General features: G+C 41.4%; 1 protein-coding gene across 2 annotated transcripts in view; it reads right to left on the reverse strand.

Moving 5' to 3' along the window:
* The window catches only part of MDGA2 (MAM domain containing glycosylphosphatidylinositol anchor 2), a 1,083,460-nt gene that overhangs the window by 353,067 nt on the left and 703,825 nt on the right, over positions 1-26,568 (reverse strand). For both annotated transcript variants that reach the window (XM_069735022.1, XM_069735014.1), the window contains exon 7: positions 18,148-18,477. In XM_069735022.1, the coding sequence (XP_069591123.1) occupies positions 18,148-18,477 (330 nt within the window). The remainder of the gene's footprint in view (positions 1-18,147; positions 18,478-26,568) is intronic.

Consider the following 26,568-nt stretch of genomic DNA (forward strand, 5'->3'; position numbering starts at 1 on the left):
TGGCACACAAGCCCAGAGGCCAATATTAATCTCCCTTTTTTCAGGGAAAATTTATAAAACAAAAAAAAAAATTAAATAGGCTTTCTATGGCCCACTATTTGTGAGAGAGATGGCACGCTCAGGGCTGGCACAGATGGCACGCTCAGGACTGGCACACAAGCCCAGAGGCCAATATTAATCTCCCTTTTTTTCAGGGAGAATTTATAAAACCAAAAAAAAAAATAAATAGGCTTTCTATGGCCCACTATTTGTGAGAGAGATGGCACACTCAGGACTGGCACACAAGCCCAAAGGCCAATATTAATCTCCCACTGTATTTTTATCAGGGAGAATTTATACACCCCACAAAAAAAAATACAGAAAAATGAAAAGGCTTTCTATGGCCCACTATGTGAGAGAGATGGCACACACAGGGATGGCACTCTAGCAGAAATGCCAAATTGCCAATCTTAATCTCCCACCAAAAAAAAAAAAAAAAAAAAAACAGGGAATGTCCTACAATTACTATCTCCCTGCCTGCAGTAATCTCAGCCAGGTATGGCAGGCAGCTACTATCTCCCTGCCTGCAGTAATCTCAGCCAGGTATGGCAGGCAGCAATAAGGAGTGGACTGATGCACAAATGAAATAAAAAGTGTGGACAAACAAAAAAGATAGCTGTGCAGAAAGGAAGGAACAAGAGGATTTGTGCTTTGAAAAAAGCAGTTGGTTTGCACAGCGGCGTACACACAGCAATGCAGCTATCAGGGAGCCTTCTAGGGCAGCCCAATGAGCTACAGCGCTGAGGGGAAAAAAAAAAAACTTCCACTGTCCCTGCACACCGAGGGTGGTGTTGGACAGTGCAAATCGCTGCAGCACAAGCGGTTTTGTGGTTAATGGACCCTGCCTAACGCTATCCCTGCTTCTGACAAAGCGGCAGCAACCTCTCCCTAAGCTCAGATCAGCAGCAGTAAGATGGCGGTCGGCGGGAACGCCTCTTTATAGCCCCTGTGACGTCGCAGACAGCAAGCCAATCACTGCAATGCCCTTCTCTAAGATGGTGGGGACCAGGACCTATGTCATCACGCTGCCCACACTCTGCGTTTACCTTCATTGGCTGAGAAATGGCGCTTTTCGCGTCATTGAAACGCGACTTTGGCGCGAAAGTCGCGTACCGCATGGCCGACCCCGCACAGGGGTCGGATCGGGTTTCATGAAACCCCGACTTAGCCAAAAGTCGGCGACTTTTGAAAATGTTCGACCCGTTTCGCTCAACCCTAGTTGCGCCCAATCAGCGACACGGGATTTCCGTTACAGACAGACAAACAGATGGAAGTGGACTTTAGACGATTATATATATATAGATCAACAAGATTCTTACTAAGAATAGGTATGCTGTATGTTGATTTTTGTCTAAGAAAGTGACCAGTATTCTCAGTTGCTTGTCGTAATGATGAGCAGGCTGCATGTGATAAGCACAGAATTAGAAAGTTATCATTTATTAACAATTCATAGTTAATAAGCTCGACTGGGATATCTACAGCAGCAGGGGATGATTATATATCTCTTGTAGCAGTGATCTGGAACACTGAGATATTCATAAGTGCACATTTTATTTATTACATTACAGGGGCTCATAATTTTTCATATTTTTGTTTTCTACTGAATATACTAGATCCTAACTACCAGGATTTAATACTGACTGTGTACTCAGTGGTGTGATTATGAATCATGCTTCTTGCGTTTAAGGCAATGCAGATCCCATGGCACATTTTAAATCTCACATGATGGATTGGTTCTTAGTGCCCATGAAATAAAAATGAGTAAAGAAAAGTAAATTCAATGAACTGCCATTCAGCAATAGTCAACATACTAGGAAGGGGCATTGTTTTGTCTTTATCTTTCCATTATTTTGTAAAATTTTTATATATACCGTAGTTTGAAATACATTTGATGCTAGAAGAACACTGAAAATGAAAAATGCACACAATCAGTTTGTCTTCCCTTCATTTTTATTTTTCTCTTGATCATATTTTGCAATAAAAATAAGAGTGATAAATATATTAAAAAAAGTTACAGAAGTTCCCTACTTATTCCTTTCCTGCTCACGGTTCTATACCTTACAGTAAATACTCTCTTCCTACTGTCATGTCTGTAATAGGAGATTAGAAATTCTAAGTCATGTCCCCTTGCCAGGTCTCACCTCTTGCCTCCCCCAAAATAGAAGTGATCTGTCACACACAGTGTAGGAAAGACTACAGTAAGTGAAACATGAAGGGATGAGGGGAAGGGGGAGTGGGGATCCCTAGGCAGATCTAAAAAGTTACCCTGTCTGCCCTAAATATCCCTATATAGGTTCTCCACCTATCGCCGAGCAGGAACTTAATCCCTGCCTGACCTTGGCAATAAGCCCTGCTTAGGGAAGGATGGGTTAGCACTAGTAAATCCTCACTACAACTAAAGACAGCTAGGATAGACCAACAAGGGGAACGCTTATCTTGAGTAGACTCAGAGAGGTAACACAGATGTCCTCCGGCAGCACCAAAGAGGAAGATAGCTGACTGCTATAGCTCAAAGCCTCAACAGGGGAAAATGGAAATATCAATGCCGATTCCCAGAAGCAGACAGGAAGTCTATAAACATCCAGTCTAGGAGTGTTATTTAGAGCCGGGGGAGGTTGCCACTGGAACCAAGAGTCAGAAGGACTAGGAAGGTGTCTGCAAAGCCATCCGCAGAGACCGTCTGCAGCCAGATGCTGTGTGACTGTCCGCAGCCTCTGACACACCCGTGATCGGAATAAGTCAGCTTCGGAGATGAGCAAATTATTTGAGTGTATCTAAACATTTTTTAGAATTCTCTAGATCCTGTGATTTTAATAGTCGGTAACATGATTACCACAAATAATGCTAAAAATGCTTGATGCCTTTTTACACAAAGCAGATGATTCAGCCAGAGACGGCTGACATGTAGAAAGAACTGCAATTTCTATATGTTCATCACTGTCCTGTTGGGGACCCTCGAGTTTAATGCTACATGCCGCTATATGTGGAGAAGGAGCATCACATGGATGTGGAAGGGAGCTCTCATGTTCAAACAGATAGACAATCATAGCCAGCGTCATCGTCGTTGTCGTCGTACTCATCATCATCATTAATTTCACACTAACTGTCTCAGCAGGTGCAAACAATGAACTAATGGAGCCCTTAGTCAAGCTGGCAAGCATAGCAAGCTGCATGCTCAATTGCTTGTGGAATGACAAGCATATTATTGGCATCATGCAAAACGATGATTGCTGCAGTGTTAGGCACGGGAGCGCCGCTACCTCCTTCCTCCATTAAGATCCAAAGTTGTCCCTACATTGCGCAGATACGCCTGGGCATTACGTAAATATAGCATCACTGGGATCCCTATCCCTATTCTCCCTATACGCACTAAACTCTCCAAACAAGCGAGTATGATGAAGGCTCTGGTGGAGCCGAAACGTCTCTTATCGCTTTTTTGAAATATTCTGTTATGCTCCCTGAACACATTTAATAAATTTGTTAAAAATTTGGCATTATATTCCCTTTGAGAGTGCGGTGAAATTTATATTTGGCTCACTACAGTTTATAACGCAGAGCCGTGAAAATAAAAAAAAAAATTTTTTCCACGAAAATGATATTTTATCCCCTATTTTTTTATTTTCCCAAGGGTAACAGGACAAATTGGACCCCAAAAGTTGTTGGCCAACTTGTCCTGAGAACGCTGATACCCCATATGTTGGGGGGAACCACTGTTTGGGCACACAGGAGAACTCAGAAGGGAAGGAGCCCTGTTTTACTTTTTCAAAGCAGAATTGGCTGGAATTGAGATCGGACGCCATGTCGCGTTTGGAGAGCCCCTGATGTGCCTAAACAGTGGAAACCCCCAATTATAACTGAAACCCTAACCCCAACCCTAACCCTAGCCCTAGCCCTAACCCTAGCTCTAACCCTAGCCCAAACCCTAGCCCTAACCCTAGCCCTAACCCTAGCCCTAACGGGAAAATGGAAATAAATACATTTTTTTACATTTTATTATTTTTCCCTAACTAAGGGGGTGATGAAGGGGGGTTTGATTTACTTTTATAGCGTGTTTTTTAGCAGATTTTTATGATTGGCAGCCGTCACACACTAAAAGACGCTTTTTATTGCAAAAAATAGTTTTTGCATCACCACATTTTGAGAGCTATAATTTATCCATATTTTGGCCCACAGAGTCATATGAGGTCTTGTTTTTTGTGGGACGAGTTGACGTTTTTATTGGTAACATTTTCGGGCAGATAACATTTTTTGATCGCTTTTTATTCTGATTTTTGGGAGGCGGAATGAACAAAAACCAGCTATTCATGAATTTCTTTTGGGGGAGGCGTTTATACCGTTCCACGTGTGGTAAAATGGATAAAGCAGTTTTATTCTTCGGGTCAGTACGATTACAGCGATACCTCATTTATGTCATTTTTTTTATGTTTTGGCGCTTTTACACAATAAAAACTATTTTATATAAAAAAATAATTGTTTTTGCATTGCATTATTCTGAGAGCTATAACTTTTTTATTTTTCTGCTGATGATGCTGTATGGTGGCTTTTTTTTTGCGGGACAAGATGACGTTTTCAGCGGTACCATGGTTATTTATATCCGTCGTTTTGATCGCGTGTTATTCCACTTTTTGTTCGCCTGTATGATAATAAAGCGTTGTTTTTTGCCTTGTTTTTTTTTTTTTTTTTGCGGTGTTCACTGAAGGGGTTAACTAGTGGGATAGTTTTATAGAGCGGGTCGTTACGGACGCGGCGATACCAAATATGTGTACATTTATTGTTTTTTTTTTTCACATAAATAAATGGATTTATTGGGAAATGTTTTTTTATTTTTATTTGGGGATTTTTTTTTATTTTTTTTTTTCACATTCTATTTTTTTTTTTTTTACTTTCTAACATAGTCCCAGGGTGGGACATCTCTGTATTAGATCAGATCATTGATCTGACACTGTGCATAGCACACTGTCAGATCAACGATCTGACAGGCACTTTAGGTGGCTTTCTGGCGCCTGCTCTCAGCAGGCGCCGGCTAGCCAGGTCACTTCATGACCCGGAAGGAGTCCGGCGGCCATCTTGGATCCGGGGACTCCTTCCGGGACACCGGAGCAACGCGATCTCATTGCGTTGCTCCGGTGGGAGAGCGCAGGGAGCCCCCGTCCCTGCGCGATCCCCCTCTATGCCGCTGTCACTACTGACAGCGGCATCAGAGGGGTTAAATGCCCGCGATCGGCGATAGCGCCGATCGTGGGCATTGCTGCGGGGTGTCAGCTGTCATATACAGCTGACACCCGCACCCGATCAACGCGGCGCTCAGCGCGAGACCGTGGTGATCGGTACGCCGTACTAGTACTGCTGCTGGCACAAATGCAGTGCCGGCAGCGCAGTACTAGTACGGCGCATGTCACGAAGGGGTTAAAAAGGATAATTTTTTAACTAATTGTTGAAAAACATTTAACATCTTCAGTGATCAAACCAGTTTCAATTCAACATACAGGGATAATTTTTGGACCTCTGGCCAAAAAGTCATGGCTTCTTTCATGTACACTGTCTGTGTATAAAAACCAGATTGGTAGCCATCTTCCCCACAAAAGGGGCATTTTTTTAATCACATTTTCATTTTGAGAAGAGAAAAGTCGGTCAGTGTAGTCTGTTAGTAACATTAACCCTTTAATGCAAAATGATGTACAGACAGTATGTCTGAAGGGGGCTCAGGATTTGAGCTTTCTCCACACATGGTAGATGATGGCTATATTACAGCCTAAAAAATGGCATTGTGTGAACATATTCCTGTTTCCCATTGAATTTCACACAAATTATAGTCTTTCCGAGTCACTCTACCACAATACATACTATATATGTGACTTGTACAAAATACTTTATCATCTTGGATTAATCTGTTTATGAATTTTAATGCGTTTTTAATTTGAGCAGTTTTGCATATCTGCATGAAACATGCCAAGGGAGCACAACAGAGGTCTAACTCCCAAGAATTTCCAATTATTCTGTTGCATTCTGTCATTCTAAACAATATCTGATGATGTCTCACATCAATCGTAGATGGGAAAATATTCAATATTCCAGTTCCTGGCCGACTTCTCAACATCTAGAACTAGAATTACGTCAAGCAGTTGTCGAGGCTTTTTCTCTCTTTGAGAAGGTGCAGGTAATGTTTTAGTGTTTTAGGTGACCAAGATCCAATCATAAACTTGAGTTCCAAGAAAATTTCTATTGTTCCCTACCAAAGGCATACTAAAAAGCATGTAAATGAAAGCCTTGGAAACACTCAACCCAGCATAAAAGCTCAATGGGGAGCTCTCGAAAAGGTATAACATGTCAATCTGTGTCTGACAACATCTCTATTCTTATCCTTAAAATTGCATCTTGCGAATCTTCCAGATCCAATCACACGCTAAAAACAGTCATTTTAAACACTTTCTTTTTTCATTCTATCTTGTCTTGTCTCTCGGCAAAAGAAAAAAATGTATATTGCTACGGTCTGTAATTTTTCCAAGTAGCTTGTTTTAAAAAAAAAAAAAAATCAAGCTGCATGAGCTTCTCAAAAAACAAGAAGTTTCTGAAAATTGGGTTGCAAAAAATATAAAGATGATCTGTTTACCTCCATGAGATATATGTATTTTTCTTAACCTCTGCCATACGCTGATTCAATCTCTGTAAGTGATATTTAAGTGGCAACAAAAATTGATCAGCTAGAATTGCTGTTTTTCGGTTGTTGCTCCTGCCGAACAAAAAAAGCATAAAAAGCAATAAAAACATTGTATGCATACCCGAATGGTACCAATGAAAATACAGATCACCGCGCAAAAAAAACAAGAACTTTCATCGCTCCAACAACAGAAAAAGAAAAATTAAGGATCTCAAGAAATGAAACAAAAGCCAAATTATTTTTTAATTTTTATAAACTTCTGAATTTATTTTAACCACTAACATATATAAAAAAAATCTACACAAGTTTTGTATCATTGTAATTATAGTGACCTGGAGAATGTTAATGCCAGGTCATTTTTCCAGCACAATAAAATGTCCCAAAAAAACATTGATGGAATTGTTTTTGTTTTTTTTCCTCTTATTACCACGCTTGGAATTGCTTTCTATTTTTCAGTACATTATATGGTAAATTGAATGGTGTAATTCAAAACTTCAACTCGTCCTGCAAAAAAACAAGCCATCAAATGGTTATCTTGATGGAAAAATAAAAGAAAGTTATGACATTTCGAATAAGAAAAAGCAGTGCAAAAATTTACATTTTCAGGAAGATGTCAAAATCACAATTTTGGAGGATTTTCCCTTAGAGCTGCTTTGTGTTTCTTATGTTATTCCTCCTAGAAATGTATGAATAAATTGATAAGTGGGTGGTAAGGGTGTGTCTTTTTCATAGTCACTGTTCACTTGGGGCTAAAAGTATAGTGATACACCCCTTTGACATGAGAAATGATAGCATGTGATTATATATAAAAATTTAAGAGAAAATACTAAATGAGAGCTGAAAGAAAAGATGCTCCATAACTGGGCAGTACATGTAATTACTAAGGCCGGTGTCAAACTAGCGAGTTTTACGGACGTATGAGCTCAGAAAATACGTCCAGAAAATACGAATTGCACACGGCCCAATGATTCTCTATGGGGCAGCTCCTATCTGCCGTATATTACGCATCCGTAATATACGGTATGTTATGGGCGTAGAAAATCGCAGCATGCTGCGTTTGTCAGCGTATTGCGCAAAAAATACGCCAATGAAAGTCTATGGGGAGGCGAGAAAATTACGAATTACACAAGGACCATGCGTGTGACTTGCGAGAAATACGCAGCGGTGTTCTATAGAAAAGCCAACAATTCAGTGCGGTGTACAGTAAAATCACACTGACAGGTTAGAATAGAATAGAATAGGTAGAATAAATGTGTACACATAGTATAGGTATATATATATATATATATATATATATATATATATATATATATACTAGATGGTGGCCCGATTCTAACACATCGGGTATTCTAGAATATGAATGTCCATGTAGTATATTGCCCAGCCACGCAGTATATTGCCCAGCCACGTAGTATATTGCACAGAGCCAAGTACTATATTGCCCAGCCGCGTAGTATATTGCCCAACCACGTAGTATATTGCCCAGCCACGTAGTATATTGCCCAGCCACGTATTATATTGCCCAGCCATATAGTATATTGCCCAGCCACGTAGTATATTGCACAGTCACGGAGTATATTGCCCAACCACGTAGCATATTGCCCAGCCACTTAGTATATTGCCCAATCACGTAGTATATTGCCCAGTCACGGAGTATATTGCCCAGTGATGTAGTATATTGCCCAGCCACTTAGTATATTGCCCAGCCACGTAGTATATTGCGCAGCCACGTAGTATATTGCCCAGTGATGTAGTATATTGCCCAGCCACGTAGTATATTGCCCAGCCACATAGTATATTGCCCAACCATGTAGTATATTGCCCAGTGACGTAGTATATTGCGCAGCCACGTAGTATATTGCCCAGTTACGTAGTATATTGCCTAGTGACGTAGTATATTGCACAGCCACGTAGTATATTGCACAGTGACGTAGTATATTGCCCAGTGACGTAGTATACAGCACAGAGCCACGTAGTATATTGCCCAGTTACGTAGTATATTGCCTAGTGACGTAGTATACAGCACAGAGCCATGTAGTATATTGCTCAGCGACGTAGTATACAGCACAGAGCCATGTAGTATATTGCCCAGTTACGTAGTATATTGCCCAGTGATGTAGTATACAGCACAGAGCCACGTAATATATTGCACAGCGAAGTAGTATACAGCAGAGGGTGCATCACCGCGACTCGAGGTAACTACAGTACATTCCCTTGCATTCCATTCATTCACCAAGTTTTACAGTCAGGAGCACAGCTGCATTAGCAGAGCTCCTGGGTGTAAAATGATTTAACCTCTTCAGATGGATTTACAGCGTGGGACAAGACTGTAACGATGGAAGGTATGGAATATTGTTGTTTGTTTTTTTAACTTTGTTTCAGGTGACAAGGGTCTTCAGGTGGATTAAGAGTATAATAAAATATTAAAACACCCTGTGTCTTTATTTAATTAAAATACTTTTTAATAATGTGTCATAATTGACGCCTCTCCATTATTAACCTGGCTTAATGTCACCTTACAATAGCAAGGTGACATTAACCCTTCATTACCCCATATCCCACCGTTACAGGGGAGTGGGAAGAGAGAGGCTAAGTGCCAGAATAGGCGCATCTTCCAGATATGCCTTTTCTGGGGTGGCTGGGGGCAGATGTTTTTACCCAGGGGGGTCCTATAACCATGGTCCCTCTCCAGGCTATTAATATCTGCCCTCAGTCACTGGCTTTCCTACTCTGGAAGAGAAAATTGCGCGGGAGCCCACACCAATTTTTTCCGGGATTTAACCCTTTAATTTAATAGCTAGAGACCCCAAATTTGACACAAAGACACTTCTTACATTACTAAAGAGGAATATGTAATAAAAGAAGGGATATGAGATGGTTTACCGTATGTAAACCATGTCTCATATCCTGCCGGGTTTGTGAAGGAGATAGGGAAAGCCGGCAATTGAATTACCGGCTTTTCTGCTATCTAGCGCTGAATTAAATTTATGTATATATATATATATATATATATATATATATATATATATATATACAGTGGGGCAAAAAAGTATTTAGTCAGTCAGCAATAGTGCAAGTTCGACCACTTAAAAAGATGAGAGGCGTCTTTAATTTACATCATAGGTAGACCTCAACTATGGGAGACAAACTGAGAAAAAAAAATCCAGAAAATCACATTGTCTGTTTTTTTAACATTTTATTTGCATATTATTGTGGAAAATAAGTATTTGGTCAGAAACAAAATTTCATCTCAATACTTTGTAATATATCCTTTGTTGGCAATGACAGAGGTCAAACGTTTTCTGTAAGTCTTCACAAAGTTGCCACACACTGTTGTTGGTATGTTGGCCCATTCCTCCATGCAGATCTCCTCTAGAGCAGTGATGTTTTTGGCTTTTCGCTTGGCAACACGGACTTTCAACTCCCTCCAAAGGTTTTCTATAGGGTTGAGATCTGGAGACTGGCTAGGCCACTCCAGGACCTTGAAATGCTTCTTACGAAGCCACTCCTTCGTTGCCCTGGCGGTGTGCTTTGGATCATTGTCGTGTTGAAAGACCCAGCCACGTTTCATCTTCAATGCCCTTGCTGATGGAAGGAGGTTTGCACTCAAAATCTCACGATACATGGCCCCATTCATTCTTTCATGTACCCGGATCAGTCGTCCTGGCCCCTTTGCAGAGAAACAGCCCCAAAGCATGATGTTTCCACCACCATGCTTTACAGTAGGTATGGTGTTTGATGGATGCAACTCAGTATTCTTTTTCCTCCAAACACGACAAGTTGTGTTTCTACCAAACAGTTCCAGTTTGGTTTCATCAGACCATAGGACATTCTCCCAAAACTCCTCTGGATCATCTAAACGCTCTCTAGCAAACTTCAGACGGGCCCGGACATGTACTGGATTAAGCAGTGGGACACTTCTGGCACTGAAGGATCTGAGTCCATGGTGGCGTAGTGTGTTACTTATGGTAGGCCTTGTTACATTGGTCCCAGCTCTCTGCAGTTCATTCACTAGGTCCCCCCGCGTGGTTCTGGGATTTTTGCTCACCGTTCTTGTGATCATTCTGACCCCACAGGGTGGGATTTTGCGTGGAGCCCCAGATCGAGGGAGATTATCAGTGGTCTTGTATGTCTTCCATTTTCTAATTATTGCTCCCACTGTTGATTTCTTCACTCCAAGCTGGTTGGCTATTGCAGATTCAGTCTTCCCAGCCTGGTGCAGGGCTACAATTTTGTTTCTGGTGTCCTTTGACAGCTCTTTGGTCTTCACCATAGTGGAGTTTGGAGTCAGACTGTTTGAGGGTGTGCACAGGTGTCTTTTTATACCGATAACAAGTTTAAACAGGTGCCATTACTACAGGTAATGAGTGGAGGAAAGAGGAGACTCTTAAAGAAGAAGTTACAGGTCTGTGAGAGCCAGAAATCTTGATTGTTTGTTTCTGACCAAATACTTATTTTCCACCATAATATGCAAAAAAAATGATAAAAAAAACAGACAATGTGATTTTCTGGATTTTTTTTTCTCAGTTTGTCTCCCATAGTTGAGGTCTACCTATGATGTAAATTACAGACGCCTCTCATCTTTTTAAGTGGTGGAACTTGCACTATTGCTGACTGACTAAATACTTTTTTGCCCCACTGTATATATATATATATATATAATGTGTCTCACTGAGATACATATATATATTTAATTCAGCGCTAGATAGCAGAAAATCCGGTATATACATATGGACTGTATATATGTTTTTAAGAATATTTGAGCCGATGGATCCATGATATGTCCATTTTGCAAGCCTGCAAGAAAAAAAACGCCGTACGGAAGCCATACGGATGACACACGGATAAATTTGTGCGTAAAAATCGCATCCTCACATTGAATACGGAACAGTGTTTTGGGACAATTACTGCGTATTACGGCCATAAAAAACGGACCGTATTTACTTACGCCTAGTGTGACGCCGGACTAAAACAGATCCTGTTTACACAGAGCAGTTTTGTGTACTTAATAGTGATGAGTGAACATGCTGGGATAAAGTGTTATCTTAGCAAGCTCGAGTGCTAATAAAGAATCTTTGGCCTGCTCGAATACTATGTTCGAGTCCCCGTGGCTGCATGTCTCGTGGCTGCTTGACAGCAGAAGCACATTTTGGGATTGTCTGTTTTTTAGGCAATCCCTGCATGTGTTGCAGCTGTCTAACAGCCATGAGATATGCAGCCGCGGGGACTGGAACATATTATTCGATCACACCGAAGATACTCTATTAGTACTTGAGCATGCTAAGATAACACGTTATCCGAGCACGCTCGCTTATCACTATTAGGTGACAGTTCACATTGGATTTTTGTCATGATTTTATAGTTATTCTGGGCAATGTTTAAACTACTTTTTGCATTTTGTCGGGTCACGTAGGTCGATATATAGATTTGGAAGCAGTAAATTTATGCAATGAAACTACATTGAGATGACCCCTAGGCATTATACACTCCTCAAAAAAATAAAGGGAACACTTAAACAACAAAATATAACTCCAAGCAAATCAAACTTCTGTGAAATCAAACTGTCCACTTAGGAAGCAACACTGTTTGACAATCAATTTCACATGCTGTTGTGCAAATGGAATAGACAACAGATGGAAATTATTGGCAATTATCAAGACACCCTCAATAAAGGAGTGGTGCTGCAGGTGGGGAGCACAGACCACATCTCAATACCAATGCTTTCTGGCTGATGTTTTGGTCACTTTTGAATGCTGGTTGGGCTTTCACACTCGTGGTAGCATGAGACAGACTCAACAACCCACACAAGTGGCTCATCCAGGATGGCACATCAATGCGAGCTGTGGCAAGAAGGTTTGCACTGCATGTGCTGTCCAGAGGTAGCCTGACTGCCATTAGGTACCGAGATGAAATCCTCAGATCCCTTGTGAGACCATATGCTGGTGCGGTTGGCCCTGGGTTCCTCCTAATGCAGGACAATGTCAGACCTCATGTGGCTGGAGTGTGTCAGCAGTTCCTGCAGATGAAGTCATTGAATCTATGGACTGGCCCGCCCGTTTCCCAGACCTGAATCCAATTGAACACATCTGGGACATCATGTCTCGCACCATCCACCAATGTCACGTTGCACCACAGACTGTCTAGGAGCTGGCGGATGCTTTAGTCCAGGTCTGGGAGGAGATCCCTTAGAAGACCATCCGCTGCCTCATCAGGAGCATGTCCAGGCATTGTAGGAAGATCATACAGGCACATGGAGGCCACACACTACTGAGCATCATTTCCTTGTCTTGAGGCATTTACATTTAAGTTGGATCAGCCTGTAACTTCATTTTCCACTTTGATTTTGAGCATCATTACAAATCCAGACCTCTGTGGTATATTAGTGATTTCCATTGATAATTTTTACGTTTTATTGTTCTCAACACATTTTACTATGTAATGAATAAAGATTTAAAACTGGAATATTTCATTCAGTGATATCTAGGATGTGGGATTTTAGTGTTCCTTTTATTGTTTTAGCAGTGTATTTTAAGATGGTCTTTCTGGATTGGTACTCCTCTCAAAGTAATGTTTATTTCTTTTTTATACACAGTATATATTTTTTTAATTAGATTTTTTTTTAGCCCTGCGTGCTATTCTTAACCTCCTAAATGTCAATGTCATGATTTACTGCAGCATTTAACAGATCAAATTGTTGTGATCTGAGAAAACTCAGATGGCAGCAGTTACTCTCAGGTGCTGGCTGTATAATACAGCCGGCACCTGCACTGCATGGCGTGAACTCAGCTACATATGGAGCTCATCATTTGGTTTTAAGGATGGCATGCTTTTACCGTACATGTACACCACAGATCGCCAAGTAGTAAAAGACTTGTCATCAGGCAAAAATATTGAAAATGTCCAGAAAAAATGGGCTGTCAGGATGCCACATTTGCCACAAGTTAACAGATGCAGCTAAAATGTATGGAAAGCTGCATATTTCCATGGCAAAGATAGACGTTTACCAAAAGCTATTGATTTCAAGGTATTTTATATTTAAACGCCATTTTAAATTGTATTTATTTGATTTAATTTTAATCTTATTCATTTATTTTTTATTTAATTGTATTTATTTTAAATGTATTTTTATTTAAAAGTTGTTTAAGATTGTATTTATTTGATGTATTTTTTTATTTTATGTATTTTTTATTTTATTTAATTTCATCTATTTTAAAGGTATTTTTATTTGTTATTTTAAGTTTAATTATTTAATTTTTAATTTATACTTTGCTATTTATTTTAGGGCTATTTTTATGTAAAAGGTATTTAAAATTGTATATACTTTCTTATTTTATTTAATTTTTTATTTAACGTGCATTTATTTATACTGATGAATACCTAAGCAGAGCACCACATGAAGACCCCCCCCCCCACAGGCCGCCCGGACCACAAGCATATCATCAACTAAAAACTGAAAATAAAGATTACACAACAACCACAAGACGGATTTCATTACCAGGTATCATTTTAATCAGTATAACGGCGCCAACTTGAATTGTTCAAAAAGGACAGACAAGATTTGCAATTCTTCCATTGGACTAACAGAATGAGCTCACTGACAGATTCTCAGCTAACCCATTCTGCAGCCAGCGATAGACGGTACAACACAGAGGTTATAGATTAGAAATGGCGAACATTTTTTTTTAACGCAAATATGATTTTTAGCCAAAGATCCATGCATTTAAGTACCCAAAAAAATAGTTCCCTCTAAAGTTGGACAATGCAGTAAGCTTACCTGTAGCACTATATAAATAACATATTAAAGCGCTATTATAAATGGCCAAAGTTACCGTTAAGCCCTGCTGCATCTGTCCAAAGTCGCTCTGCTACATTTGTAAATATGAAACTCGCCCTATGTATTTTGAGATGCCGCCGGGAGGAGTAAAATGCGCTATCGCTTATGGCTGAGTAAGTCAGTGGATCATATCACAATTTATAGCTTCTACATCCATTTCTATATCCCTGCAGCATCCAAAGCCTGACATAACTTACATCGCCCATAGTGTTAAAAGCCGGGATGCAAAAATCACTTTGTAACTGAGAGAAGCAATCGCTGCTCTGATGGGATGTGTGTCTTTAATTTGATACTACTGATTGAACTCTGTTTCACAGTTACCGAAAAAAGCAGTATAAATACCCCTCCAGCCAAACAATCTTTAATGAAAACCCAGATATGATTTACAAGGAGCCGTTCTCGCGTTAGCCAAAATAACGCTAAAGTAATAGCTTCCACATCCAGAGGAATAGAAAATAAATAATATGGCAGACTTTTATCTTCTCGCTCTCAGTAGATGGGCTTTAAAGGACAGACAGACCTCGGAAAGACTTTAAAGGGATCTGAAATCTTTCGACAATTTTTCAGATGGAACTAAATAAATTCTAATTTCAAAAGCCAATTAGGATTTTCTTCTTTTTTTTTGAAGATGTATTCAGATGTGTAACTTAAAGATTTGGGGTACAAATGCAAAACTGCTCAACTATCATACACCATATATCATATTTTCAGAGTAATTTTTAGGACCTGCACCATCTGTACCCAGCAGTCATGCCCTTGGAATTCTAAGATGTTTTTTAGTAAAATAGGGTGGACTTTTTAATTAATTCCATGTTTTGGTTGCCTAATCCGAAAACTGATTTCCAGGTCTTAGTTCCCATCAAAAAGAAGGACATGCATGTATGATCTTTTTCCATTGGATTCCATGGCTCCGACTCACCAAGAACGGCGATGTTCATGCTCCCCTGCATGTTGGAGTCAGACACTATTGAATCATTAGCATGGACATGCTTCTTGATGAATGAGCAGTGTCTGAAAAGGAGCATGCACTTCTGTGCATCTCACCACAAATCTTACTCCAGTCAGGGACTAGAGTAACATTTTTGATGTAAACAACACTATAGTTCCCCATGAATTAGGCGAGCTGTGCCTCTGATGTGTGACTGTCCAGCAGCAGCCTTGTCCATTTTGGAGGAGTTAAGTGAAACTGGTGTGACAAATTCCAAAAGTTTCAAAATTTTGATCCAAATATGTTGCATCTTTTCAAAGTAATTTACATCAGAATTATGGTGTAATCTCTTTGTTGAATCAGGGCCCTGGTTTCTGTAAATTTCTTAGACTTAATTAAAAATGACTATGCACATGCAAAATAGAGAACCTGACACACGTTCCCAAAAATGTGGAGGACTCAGAGGTTAGACATCAATAAAGAGACCATTAATAGTACAGGGTGGGCCATTTATATGGATACACCTAAATAAAATGGGAATGCTTGGTGATATCAACTTTCTGTTTGTGGCACATTAGTATATGGGAGGGGGGAAACTTTTCAAGATGGGTTGTGACCATGGCGGCCATTTTGAAGTCAGCCATTTTGGATCCAACTTTATTTTTTCCAATGGGAAGAGGGTCATGTTACACATCAAACTTATTGTGAATTTCACAAGAAAAACAATGGTGTGCTTGGTTTAAACCTAACTTTGTTCTTTCATGAGTTATTTACAAGTTTATGACCACTTTAAAATGTGCTCAAAATGCTGCCCATTGTGTTGGATTGTCAATGCAACCCTCTTCTCCTACACTTGACACACTAATAGCAACACCGCAGAAGAAATGCTAGTACAGGCTTCCAGTATCCGTTGTTTCAGATGCTGCACATCTCGTATCTTCACAGCATAAACAATTGCCTTCAGATGACCCCAAAGATAAATGATCATGTAGCTGGCACCACCCCCCGCCTGCTCAGGGGTCCCACAGCAGCCGTGCAGCAGAGCAGGGAAATCGATTCTTCAAACATGCCTCGATCACACCCACTCTCAAAAAGTACTCCCTTGACCTATCCTCTGTCTAGCTATCGCCCCATATCACTTCCACCTCATGCCTCAAAACTGCTGAAACAACACGTCCATTTTGAACTGTCCTCCCATCTCTATTCCCGCTCCCTTTTCGACCGCTTACAAACTGCCTTTTAACCACACCATTCCGCTGAAACTTCCCTGACTAAAGTCACCAATGACCTACTAACAGCCAAATCCAAGTGACACTACTCAGTCCTCCTCCTCCTGGACCTGGCATCTGCCTTTAACACAGTGAACCATTCCTATAGATTATCTCATTTCTTGGCATCACAGACTTGGCCCTATCTTAGGTCTCCTCATACCTTACAGACCGGACATTCAGCATCTCCCACTCACACACCTTCTCATCTCGCCCACTATTGGCCAATGTCCCCCAAGTTTCAATTCTAGGACCCCTGCTCTTCTCCATCTACACTTTTGTCCTGAGACAGCTCGTCGAGTCCCAAGGCTTTTAGTATCTTCTCTATGCTGATGAAACACAGGACTACCTCTCTAGACCCAATATCACATCCTTGCTAACCAGTATCAATGTCTGGCTGCTATTTTGACTTTCATCTCTACTAGATTTATAAAACTTAAGATGGATAAAACAGAATTCATCATCTTTCCACCTTCTCATTCAACCCCCCAACAGATCTATCCATCAAAGCCAATGGCTGCTCACTCTCCCCAGTCCTGCAAGCTCGCTGTCTCGGGGTAACTCTTGACTCTGATCTCTCCTTCAAACCACACATCCAAGCCCTATCCACTTCCTTCCAACTCCATTTTAAAAATATCTCTGGGATCTGCATTCCTCAACCAAAAATCAGCAAAAACACTAGTGCATGCCCTCTCCTGTCTTGACTATTGCAACTTCCTGCTCTGTGGCCTCCCCTCTTACACTCTCACATTCCTCTAATCCATCCTAAACTCCGCTGCCCGACTAATCCACCTATCCCCCCACTATTCTTATGCTTCTCTTCTATGTCAATCCCTTCATTAGCTCTCCATTGCCCAGAGACTCCAGTTAAAAACCCTAAAATGACATACAAAACCATCCACAGTCTGTCTCCTCCATACATCTGTGACCTCGTCTCCAAGTATTTACCTGCATGCAACCTCTGATCCTCACAAGATCTCCCTCTCTACTCCCCTCTTGTCTCCTCTGACCACAATCTCATACAAGATTATTCCCATGCGTCCCCTATACTCTGGAACTTTCTACCCCAACACATCAGACTCTCGCCTACCAAGGAAACCTTCAAAAGCAACCTGAAGACCCACCTCTTAAAACAAGCCTACAACCGGCAGCAACCCTCGTTCCACCATACCGATGCATGACCAGCTCTACCCTCACCTACTGTATCCTCACAAGCACTTGTAGACTGTGAGCCCTTGCGGGCAGGGTCCTTTCTCCTCCTGTTCCAGTCGGTGACTTGATAAGTTCAAGATTTTTGTACTTGTTTTTTATGTACAGTATATCCCTATTTCCATGTAAAGCGACATAGAATAAATGGTGCTAAATTAATTAATAATAATAATTAAACAGAATTAATGTAAAATTAGGTGTAACCCCTTACCTGTGCTGCTGGATATGTTCACATCATTGCTGATATCTGGAACACCTCCCCCTTTGAGTGAAGCAACGCACGTGTATGTGCCAAAGTCTGTAAATTTTAAATCAATGATATCCAGATTAGTGGTGCCAGGGGAGACATCGGGGTCAGTCTGAGTTATGACCATTCTTTCAGAACTCCGTAAAGGACGACCATTTTTAAACCAACTAAAAGTAAGTTCCTCGGATGGTACAGCTTCCACCTGGCAGGATATTTTCACCTCTCGGCCAATTTGGATGTTGTCATCTTTGTGGTAGGGATCAGGGGTTATCCAGTAACGTCCTTTTTTTAAAGCTAAAATAAGAAAAATGTATAATTAGAAAAAAAAAATGTCATCACAGATTAAGTGATAGACATTGGATCAGTATCCAAACATTCTCCTGTAATGTGCAATTTTTAATATTTGTGACTCTTCATGTGACAGAGGGATCTTTGGGCTCCTTCAGGTACAACTACTATCTTGGCATCCTCAAAATCTAAACCCAGGGGTGGGATTCAGCTGGTTCTCCCCGGTTCGATGGAACCGCTTGTTCAAAAAGCAGCCGGTTCCCCGAACCGGGGAGATTCAGAGCCGCGATCTGGTACCACGCCTCCCAACTGTCCTTGTCTCGCACTGTGCAGATCCGCATCCCAGGCTCCAGGTGCAGAGAGCCGCACACCACATATATGGCTGCCGCTGCTCTGTGTGCACAGGACCTGTGATGAGGTCACAGGAGGGGAGGAGTTAGGAGTCACATGATCAGGGGCCTCCATGTATTGCAGGACTCTGCCATGCTGTCATGGTGCTGGACAACGGTAAGCTATGCTTAGGTGTGGGGTCAGGAGGTGTTTACACTGTGGATGTAGTAGAGCTGTGTGTGTGTGTGTACCAGGTGTGTACGAGATGTGGGTGTGTATGAGGTCTACGAAGCGGAGCTGTGTGTGTATGAGGTGTATGGAGCGGAGCCGTGTGTATGAGGTGTACGGAGCGGAGCCACATGTGTAGGAGTAACTATGTGTGCCCATTATACTGTACGCAGCATCATGTGCGGCCATTGTACAGTACCCAGCATCATGTGGGGCCATTGTACAGTATTGAGTATCATGTGGCTATTATACTGTACGCAGTATCGTGTGGCCATTATACAGTATGGAGCACTATGTGTGGCAATCATACAGTATGTATCACCATTAAATAGTATTGAGCATCATGTGTGGCCATTATACAGCATGGAGCATCATGTGTGGCCATTATACAGTATGGAGCATCATGTGTGGCCATTATACAGCATGGAGCATCATGTGTGGCCATTATACAGTATGGAGCATCATGTGTGGCCATTATACAGTATGGAGCATCATGTGTGGCCATTATACAGTATGGAGCATCATGTGTGGCCATTATACCATATGGAGCATCATGTGTGGCCATTATACCGTATGGAGCATCATGTGTCGCCATTATACAGTATGGAGCATCATGTGTGGCCATCATACAGCATGGAGCATCATGTAGGGTCATTATACAGTATGGAGCATCATGTGTGGCCATTATACAGCATGGAGCATCATGTGTGGCCATTATACAGCATGGAGCATCATGTGTGGCCATTATATAGTATGGAGCATCATGTGTGGCCATTATACAGCATGGAGCATCATGTGTGGCCATTATACAGTATGGAGCATCATGTGTGGCCATTATACAGTATGGAGCATCATGTGTGGCCATTATACCGTATGGAGCATCATGTGTGGCCATTATACCGTATGGAGCATCATGTGTCGCCATTATACAGTATGGAGCATCATGTGTGGCCATCATACAGCATGGAGCATCATGTAGGGTCATTATACAGTATGGAGCATCATGTGGGGCCATTATACAGTATGGAGCACTGTGTGGCCATTATACAGTATGGAGCATCATGTGTGGCCATTATACAGTATGGAGCATCATGTGTGGCCATTATACAGTATGGAGCATCATGTAGGCCATTATACAGTATGGAGCATCATGTGTGGCCATTATACAGTATGGAGCATCATGTGTGGCTATTATACAGTATGGAGCACTGTGTGGCCATTATACAGTATGGAGCATCATGTGTGGCCATTATACAGTATTGAGCATCATGTAGGCCATTATACAGTATGGAGCATCATGTGTGGCCATTATACAGTATGGAGCATCATGCAGGCCATTATACAGTATGGAGCATAATGTGTGGCCATTATACAGTATGGAGCATCATGTGTGGCTATTATACAGTATGGAGCACTGTGTGGCCATATTTTTTTGTTTATAACTATTGTTTATGAAACAGTGTGATCAGCAGTTCTAAATGGGTGTGGTTAGGATGTGCATATGGGTGTGACTAGTTGTGAAATGGGTGTGGTTAGAGACATGGCCTAAAATTTGCTGCTGCACGCCACAAACTTTATCTCTCTTTCCTTTCTTCAAAAGTTGGGAGGTATGGTTTGACTGCACCCCTACTTGTATATTTTTGAGGAAAAGGTGTGTGTAAATGGGTGTGGCTTAAAAAATGGGTGTGGTTTTTCTACACACAAACACAGAACCTGTTGTTAAAAATTTGAATCCCACCCCTGTCTAAACCCCAACACAAGAATGACAGAAGCGAGCAGTGCAAGAAGTTGGTGGCTTTCAGAAAGCTCTGAAAATTCTGTGTCTGTATGTAACCCTCTTATTAAAAATTCTTATATATGCCTCTGAAGACAACCATTTCTGTGATCTTAACTCCTTGGCAAATAGTTAAAATACCCTGAAATACAGAATTTCATCATATATCAAAACAACATGACAGAAAATGTAAATTGGTCAGTTTTCTAATGTGTGGTCTTTAGCTCGTTAAAAGGTGGTGCAGTAACAGACTCAAAGCACACCAGGTTTCAACTGAGTTTTGCGCAAGTTGAGGCAAATCCATGTAGTTGTTGCAATATTTCAATGAGGGCTTACACCTGATGGCTATGCAACAAATGATAAACAAAGTCTTTATAATAAAAGAAAGTTGAATGTAGGACTTAGATACAACACTTGGCAGTTACACTTCAGGAAACAGGCATAGAGCTTGGAAGTTGCTCATCAGTACATAAAACACCAAATAGTAACCCTACCAGGGTCATGAAGGAACCAAAATGCAAAACCAACAACAAACCTTCACACGACAGACCCAAGGAAAATAAACCAAAAGTATGTAAAAGATATATTTTATTAGGTAAATACACATACAAGATAAAAACAGGGCAGTAGCCACCAGTGCAGCAGCAAAGGTGGGACTCCCACAAGGACGACCTCATAAACGTACATAGCAAGTAAAACAGTAACAACTACTCTGGTGCCTAGCTTTGCATCCAGTAAAGGGATATATGTGAAACATACAATATGATGTAAGATCAGTAAAAATAAACAGAGTGATCAATATATTAATAGGTAGTCCAAGTGATCCACACTATACATATTAGAGATAAATACACTAAAAATAGCCAGATAGGGAACCATATATATAAGCATAGTACTAGTAAGGTATAGTTACCATGAGGAAGACCCCGGGGACCCACCCCACCCGATGCGCGTTTCACAATGAAATGCTTCGTCCAGGGGTGGTTGGGTACTGGCCAGATAGGGGTTATAACACGGTCATGACCAATAGGAACAGAGATGAAGATAATGTTGAAAGTACTAACACCTGTGTATGCTGGATACTGATAGGAGGGCGTCCTGATGCTGCGTAACAAAAGCAACGAGGTGGCGTACGATACACTGTGAGAACAGCGAAACGAAAGTAAACACCCGGAACCGGAAGTGACCACATCAGGTCAGCGCAACATAGGCAGCTGGCAACTGTTGCCACAACAACACCTGGAGCCAATAGCGGCAGAGAATAGACCGTAACTGGAGGGAGTACTACAGAGCGCATGCGCAAATTACGACTCGTCACTGCCAGGGATAGACGCAGCTGATGAACAAACTGTGACAGCGCAGGCGCACAGGATCTGCAAACATGCCCGCGAGTTCGCAAGCGTACAGGAACGGTAGCCATGGTTACTGACAACTAGACCACAAACTGGCAACAGGAAAAAAGGCACACCGAAGTGAAGTGTGCATTGCACTACGGGTGATTACCAATAACGCATAAAAAGAAAAAAGGAAGAATGCCAATAACCGATAAAGTGCAAAGCACCGCAAATAAAGCGGAACAGATAAAGAGACATATAAATAAGACCGTTTTTGCAGTATCTTCTGTTTTGCTATTTAGTATACGGATGTTTCTGGCCATAATTATGGTTATTTCTGCTGTTCCGGTACCCGTCAGTTCCTTGGATCCCTGATTTCTAATTTATGCATCCTATCTGCTGCATTTTCTAGTCCTGCCATGTTGTTATGTGTTCTGTTAGTTTATTTTTCGGTTTATGGTCTTATTTATATGTCTCTTTATCTGTTCCGCTTTATTTGCGGTGCTTTGCACTTTATCGGTTATTGGCATTCTTCCTTTTTTCTTTTTATGCGTTATTGGTAATCACCCGTAGTGCAATGCACACTTCACTTCGGTGTGCCTTTTTTCCTGTTGCCAGTTTGTGGTCTAGTTGTCAGTAACCATGGCTACCGTTCCTGTACGCTTGCGCACTCGCGGGCATGTTTGCAGATCCTGTGCACCTGCGCTGTCACAGTTTGTTCATCAGCTGCGTCTATCCCTGGCAGTGACGAGTCGTAATTTGCGCATGCGCTCTGTAGTACTCCCTCCAGTTACGGTCTATTCTCTGCCGCTATTGGCTCCAGGTGTTGTTGTGGCAACAGTTGCCAGCTGCCTATGTTGCGCTGACCTGACGTGGTCACTTCCGGTTCCGGGTGTTTACTTTCGTTTCGGCGTTCTCACAGTGTATCATACGCCACCTCGTTGCTTTTGTTACGCAGCATCAGGACGCCCTCCTATCAGTATCCAGCATACACAGGTGTTAGTACTTTCAACATTATCTTCATCTCTGTTCCTATTGGTCATGACCGTGTTATAACCCCTATCTGGCCAGTACCCAACCACCCCTGGATGAAGCATATCATTGCTAAACGCGCATCGGGTGTGGTGGGTCCCCGGGGTCTTTCTCATGGTAACTATACCCTTACTAGTACTATGCTTATATATATGGTTCCCTATCTGGCTATTTTTAGTGTATTTATCTCTAATATGTATAGTGTGGATCACTTGGACTACCTATTAATATATTGATCACTCTGTTTATTTTTACTGATCTTACATCATATTGTATGTTTCACATATATCCCTTTACTGGATGCAAAGCTAGGCACCAGAGTAGTTGTTACTGTTTTACTTGCTATGTACGTTTATGAGGTCGTCCTTGTGGGAGTCCCACCTTTGCTGCTGCACTGGTGGCTACTGCCCTGTTTTTATCTTGTATGTGTATTTACCTAATAAAATATATCTTTTATATACTCTTGGTTTATTTTCCTTGGGTCTGTCGTGTGAAGGTTTGTCATCAGTACATAGACATAGAGCTTGAGGGTTACAAATCAGCACTGATACACGGAGCTTAGCAGTTACACATCAGGTCATAGAGCTTAGTGGCTAAACATCAGGACATAGACATAGAGCTTGGCAGTTACACATCAGGACTGTGGTACAGTACAGAGCTTGGCAGTTACACATCAGCAGAGTTTGGCAGTTATACATCAGAACTGAGGCACAGAGCTAAGCACTTACACATCAGGACTGATGCACAGAGCTTGGTAGTGACATATCAAGACAGACATAGAGCTTGGTCGTTACACATCAGGGCTGATGCACAGTGCTTGATGGTGACACATCTTGACTGATGCACAGAGCTTTGAAGTTATACATCAAAATGTCTTGTATGCATAGAGCTTGATAGTGTCACATCAGCACTGAAGCATAGAGTTTGGCAGTTACATATCAGGACTGATGCACAGAGCTTGACTGCAACACATCAAGACTGATGCACAGAGCCTGGTGGTGACACATCAGGACTGAGGCACAGAGCTTGGCATTTACACATCAGGGCTGATGCACAGAGCTTGGTGGTGACACCTTGGGACTGAGGAACAGAGCTTGGTGGTGACACCTCAGGCCTGAGGCAGAGAGCTTGGTGGTGACACCTCAGGACTGAGGAACAGAGCTTGGTGGTGACACCTCAGGACTGAGGAACAGAGCTTGGTGGTGACACCTCAGGACTGAGGAACAGAGCTTGGTGGTGACACCTTAGGCCTGAGGCAGAGAGCTTGGTGGTGACACCTCAGGACTGAGGAACAGAGCTTGGTGGTGACACATCAGGACTGAGGCACAGAGCTTGGTGATGACACATCAGGACTGAGGCACAGAGCTTTGTAGTGACACATCAGGACTGAGGCACAAAGCTTGATTATTGCAGTAAGGAACAAAAACAGTGTCTATAAGTATTTACAACAGATGATTGTTTCTGGCAAGAGATTTAGTGCTTTGATTTAACACTTCACATAATATTTCACACCTAGTAAAGTGTGCTATATTCTCACTAACGCAGGTCTCAATTAAAATAAATAGTGCAGGTCACACATTTCCTTACAGTCATGTCCCACAACAAAAATTAAAGGAGTAGGACAGGCTTTCAATATCACATCAGTGGTGTTAGACAAAATGTTGGGTCTTAGCAAAGCCAGAAGCTCTGCAGGGCATCTTGTGCAGTATTCACACATCTCTGCATCAAGGTCCAAGCATGTACCATGATTCACTAATTAGAAGCAGGTCTCTATAGACATGTATGAGGCTGTCAAGTTCGGGTTAAGTGACCTGCGTCCAGTCCGTGCATCACGATCTGTGCCTGGACCATGACATGTGGATATGTGATTCACACCTTAGGAAGATGTGCTCCTTTGTAATTGGGGAATATATCACCTCCAGTTACTCTAGGTATACCAGCTTTAAAAAGCTTCTCCACATGACCTTATGGGGTACGCAATGTGCAAAAAAACATATAAAATAGAAAGCCATTTACCTTAGTTATTTGAATAACCAAATAACTTGCATATTTGCAAAAAATCCCCCAAACATGTTAACTTGTAGAATGATTCTAAAGAACACATGATAATTTTTGTGCTAGTTAACAAATTGAACTTCGATATATACAGTATGTTTGCAGTCAATTAATATAAAAATTGAATTTATTTTGTTTGTTTGTTTTTAGTCGTCCCTTTCAAGTAACAATCATTTAAGAGAATGTGCCCGGAGAGTGCTGACCCAGCATGTTACTTGCTGTAATTACTGCTATGCTTGTGCAGGAAAGAGACAGATAGCCGTACTACTGACTCTGTAACCATCTCAGATTTTAATAATCATTATTGAAAATGTTGCATATAGCCTTGATTTTTATTTTTTTTACATCTTTTTTGCTTGCATGTAATGAGTATTTTTAAATTCTGCCCAAATACACAAACAAGCATATTATCCTCCTGCATAATTTATTAATTTGAATGTTTAATAAGCAGATTTACACAAGGGCTCGATTAAAACTGCTTACTTTGGAAATAATGCACAGTCCATAATGCGAACGGCAAACAATAGTCAATATCATAAATGCCTGTTTTATTTGGCCTTAGAGGACTCTGCAGAATACTGAGCAGACGTCCACTAGTGAACTAAGAAATGATAAACCGCTGCCCTACGGGTAATACTTCGCTGCTATGCATTTTGGCACCGTTAGGACACTATGATTAGTGGCTCCTGTTTAGGTACTGCGCCTACGGCCAAGTTAAGTTGGTCTGGATTGTCTCCTCTAATGTAGCGTTCACTTGATAGGGGATATGCTAAGGACAATTGACAACAGTTTTTTAAAAAGTTGACCCTTTTAATAGCTAACCTGGAAAAAACATTTTAAGGATTTTTGGAGTTTCCCCCCCCCCCCCCCCAAAATTAGCAGCTCACCCATATTGGGAAATTGAGGTTCTATGAAAAGAGCTAAGATCATTTGCATGATCACAGCTTCATTCATTCTCCTCTTGGAAGTGGTGTCCAGCAACTGCCTCATCTAAAGGTTCATGGGTCAAGGGACTGTCAATATCTAAATAAGTTAGGATTGCAAAAGTGGAATTCCACCTATCCAACATGTCCCGCATTCATCAAAGTTTTCATGGATGAATTCTGGCGTAAAAGATTTGAAAAGTTGCAAACTTTAGGCGCAACTCTACGTAAATTACGTAATGCAAACATTTTTCAACGTAAGACTTTTTCGCACTAATTTCTCCCAGCTCTGACAACATGGGTGTAGCTGGGGTGGGACAGGGGCATGGCGCTGCTGCTTGTCCAATTCATGACAAAGTGGTGGCATTCGTTATGCCACAAATCTTACTCTAGCATGGACTGGAGTAGAATTTGTGGTGAG

This window comes from Ranitomeya imitator, chromosome 1 (assembly GCF_032444005.1).
Source record: "Ranitomeya imitator isolate aRanImi1 chromosome 1, aRanImi1.pri, whole genome shotgun sequence".
Classification (NCBI taxonomy): domain Eukaryota; kingdom Metazoa; phylum Chordata; class Amphibia; order Anura; family Dendrobatidae; genus Ranitomeya; species Ranitomeya imitator.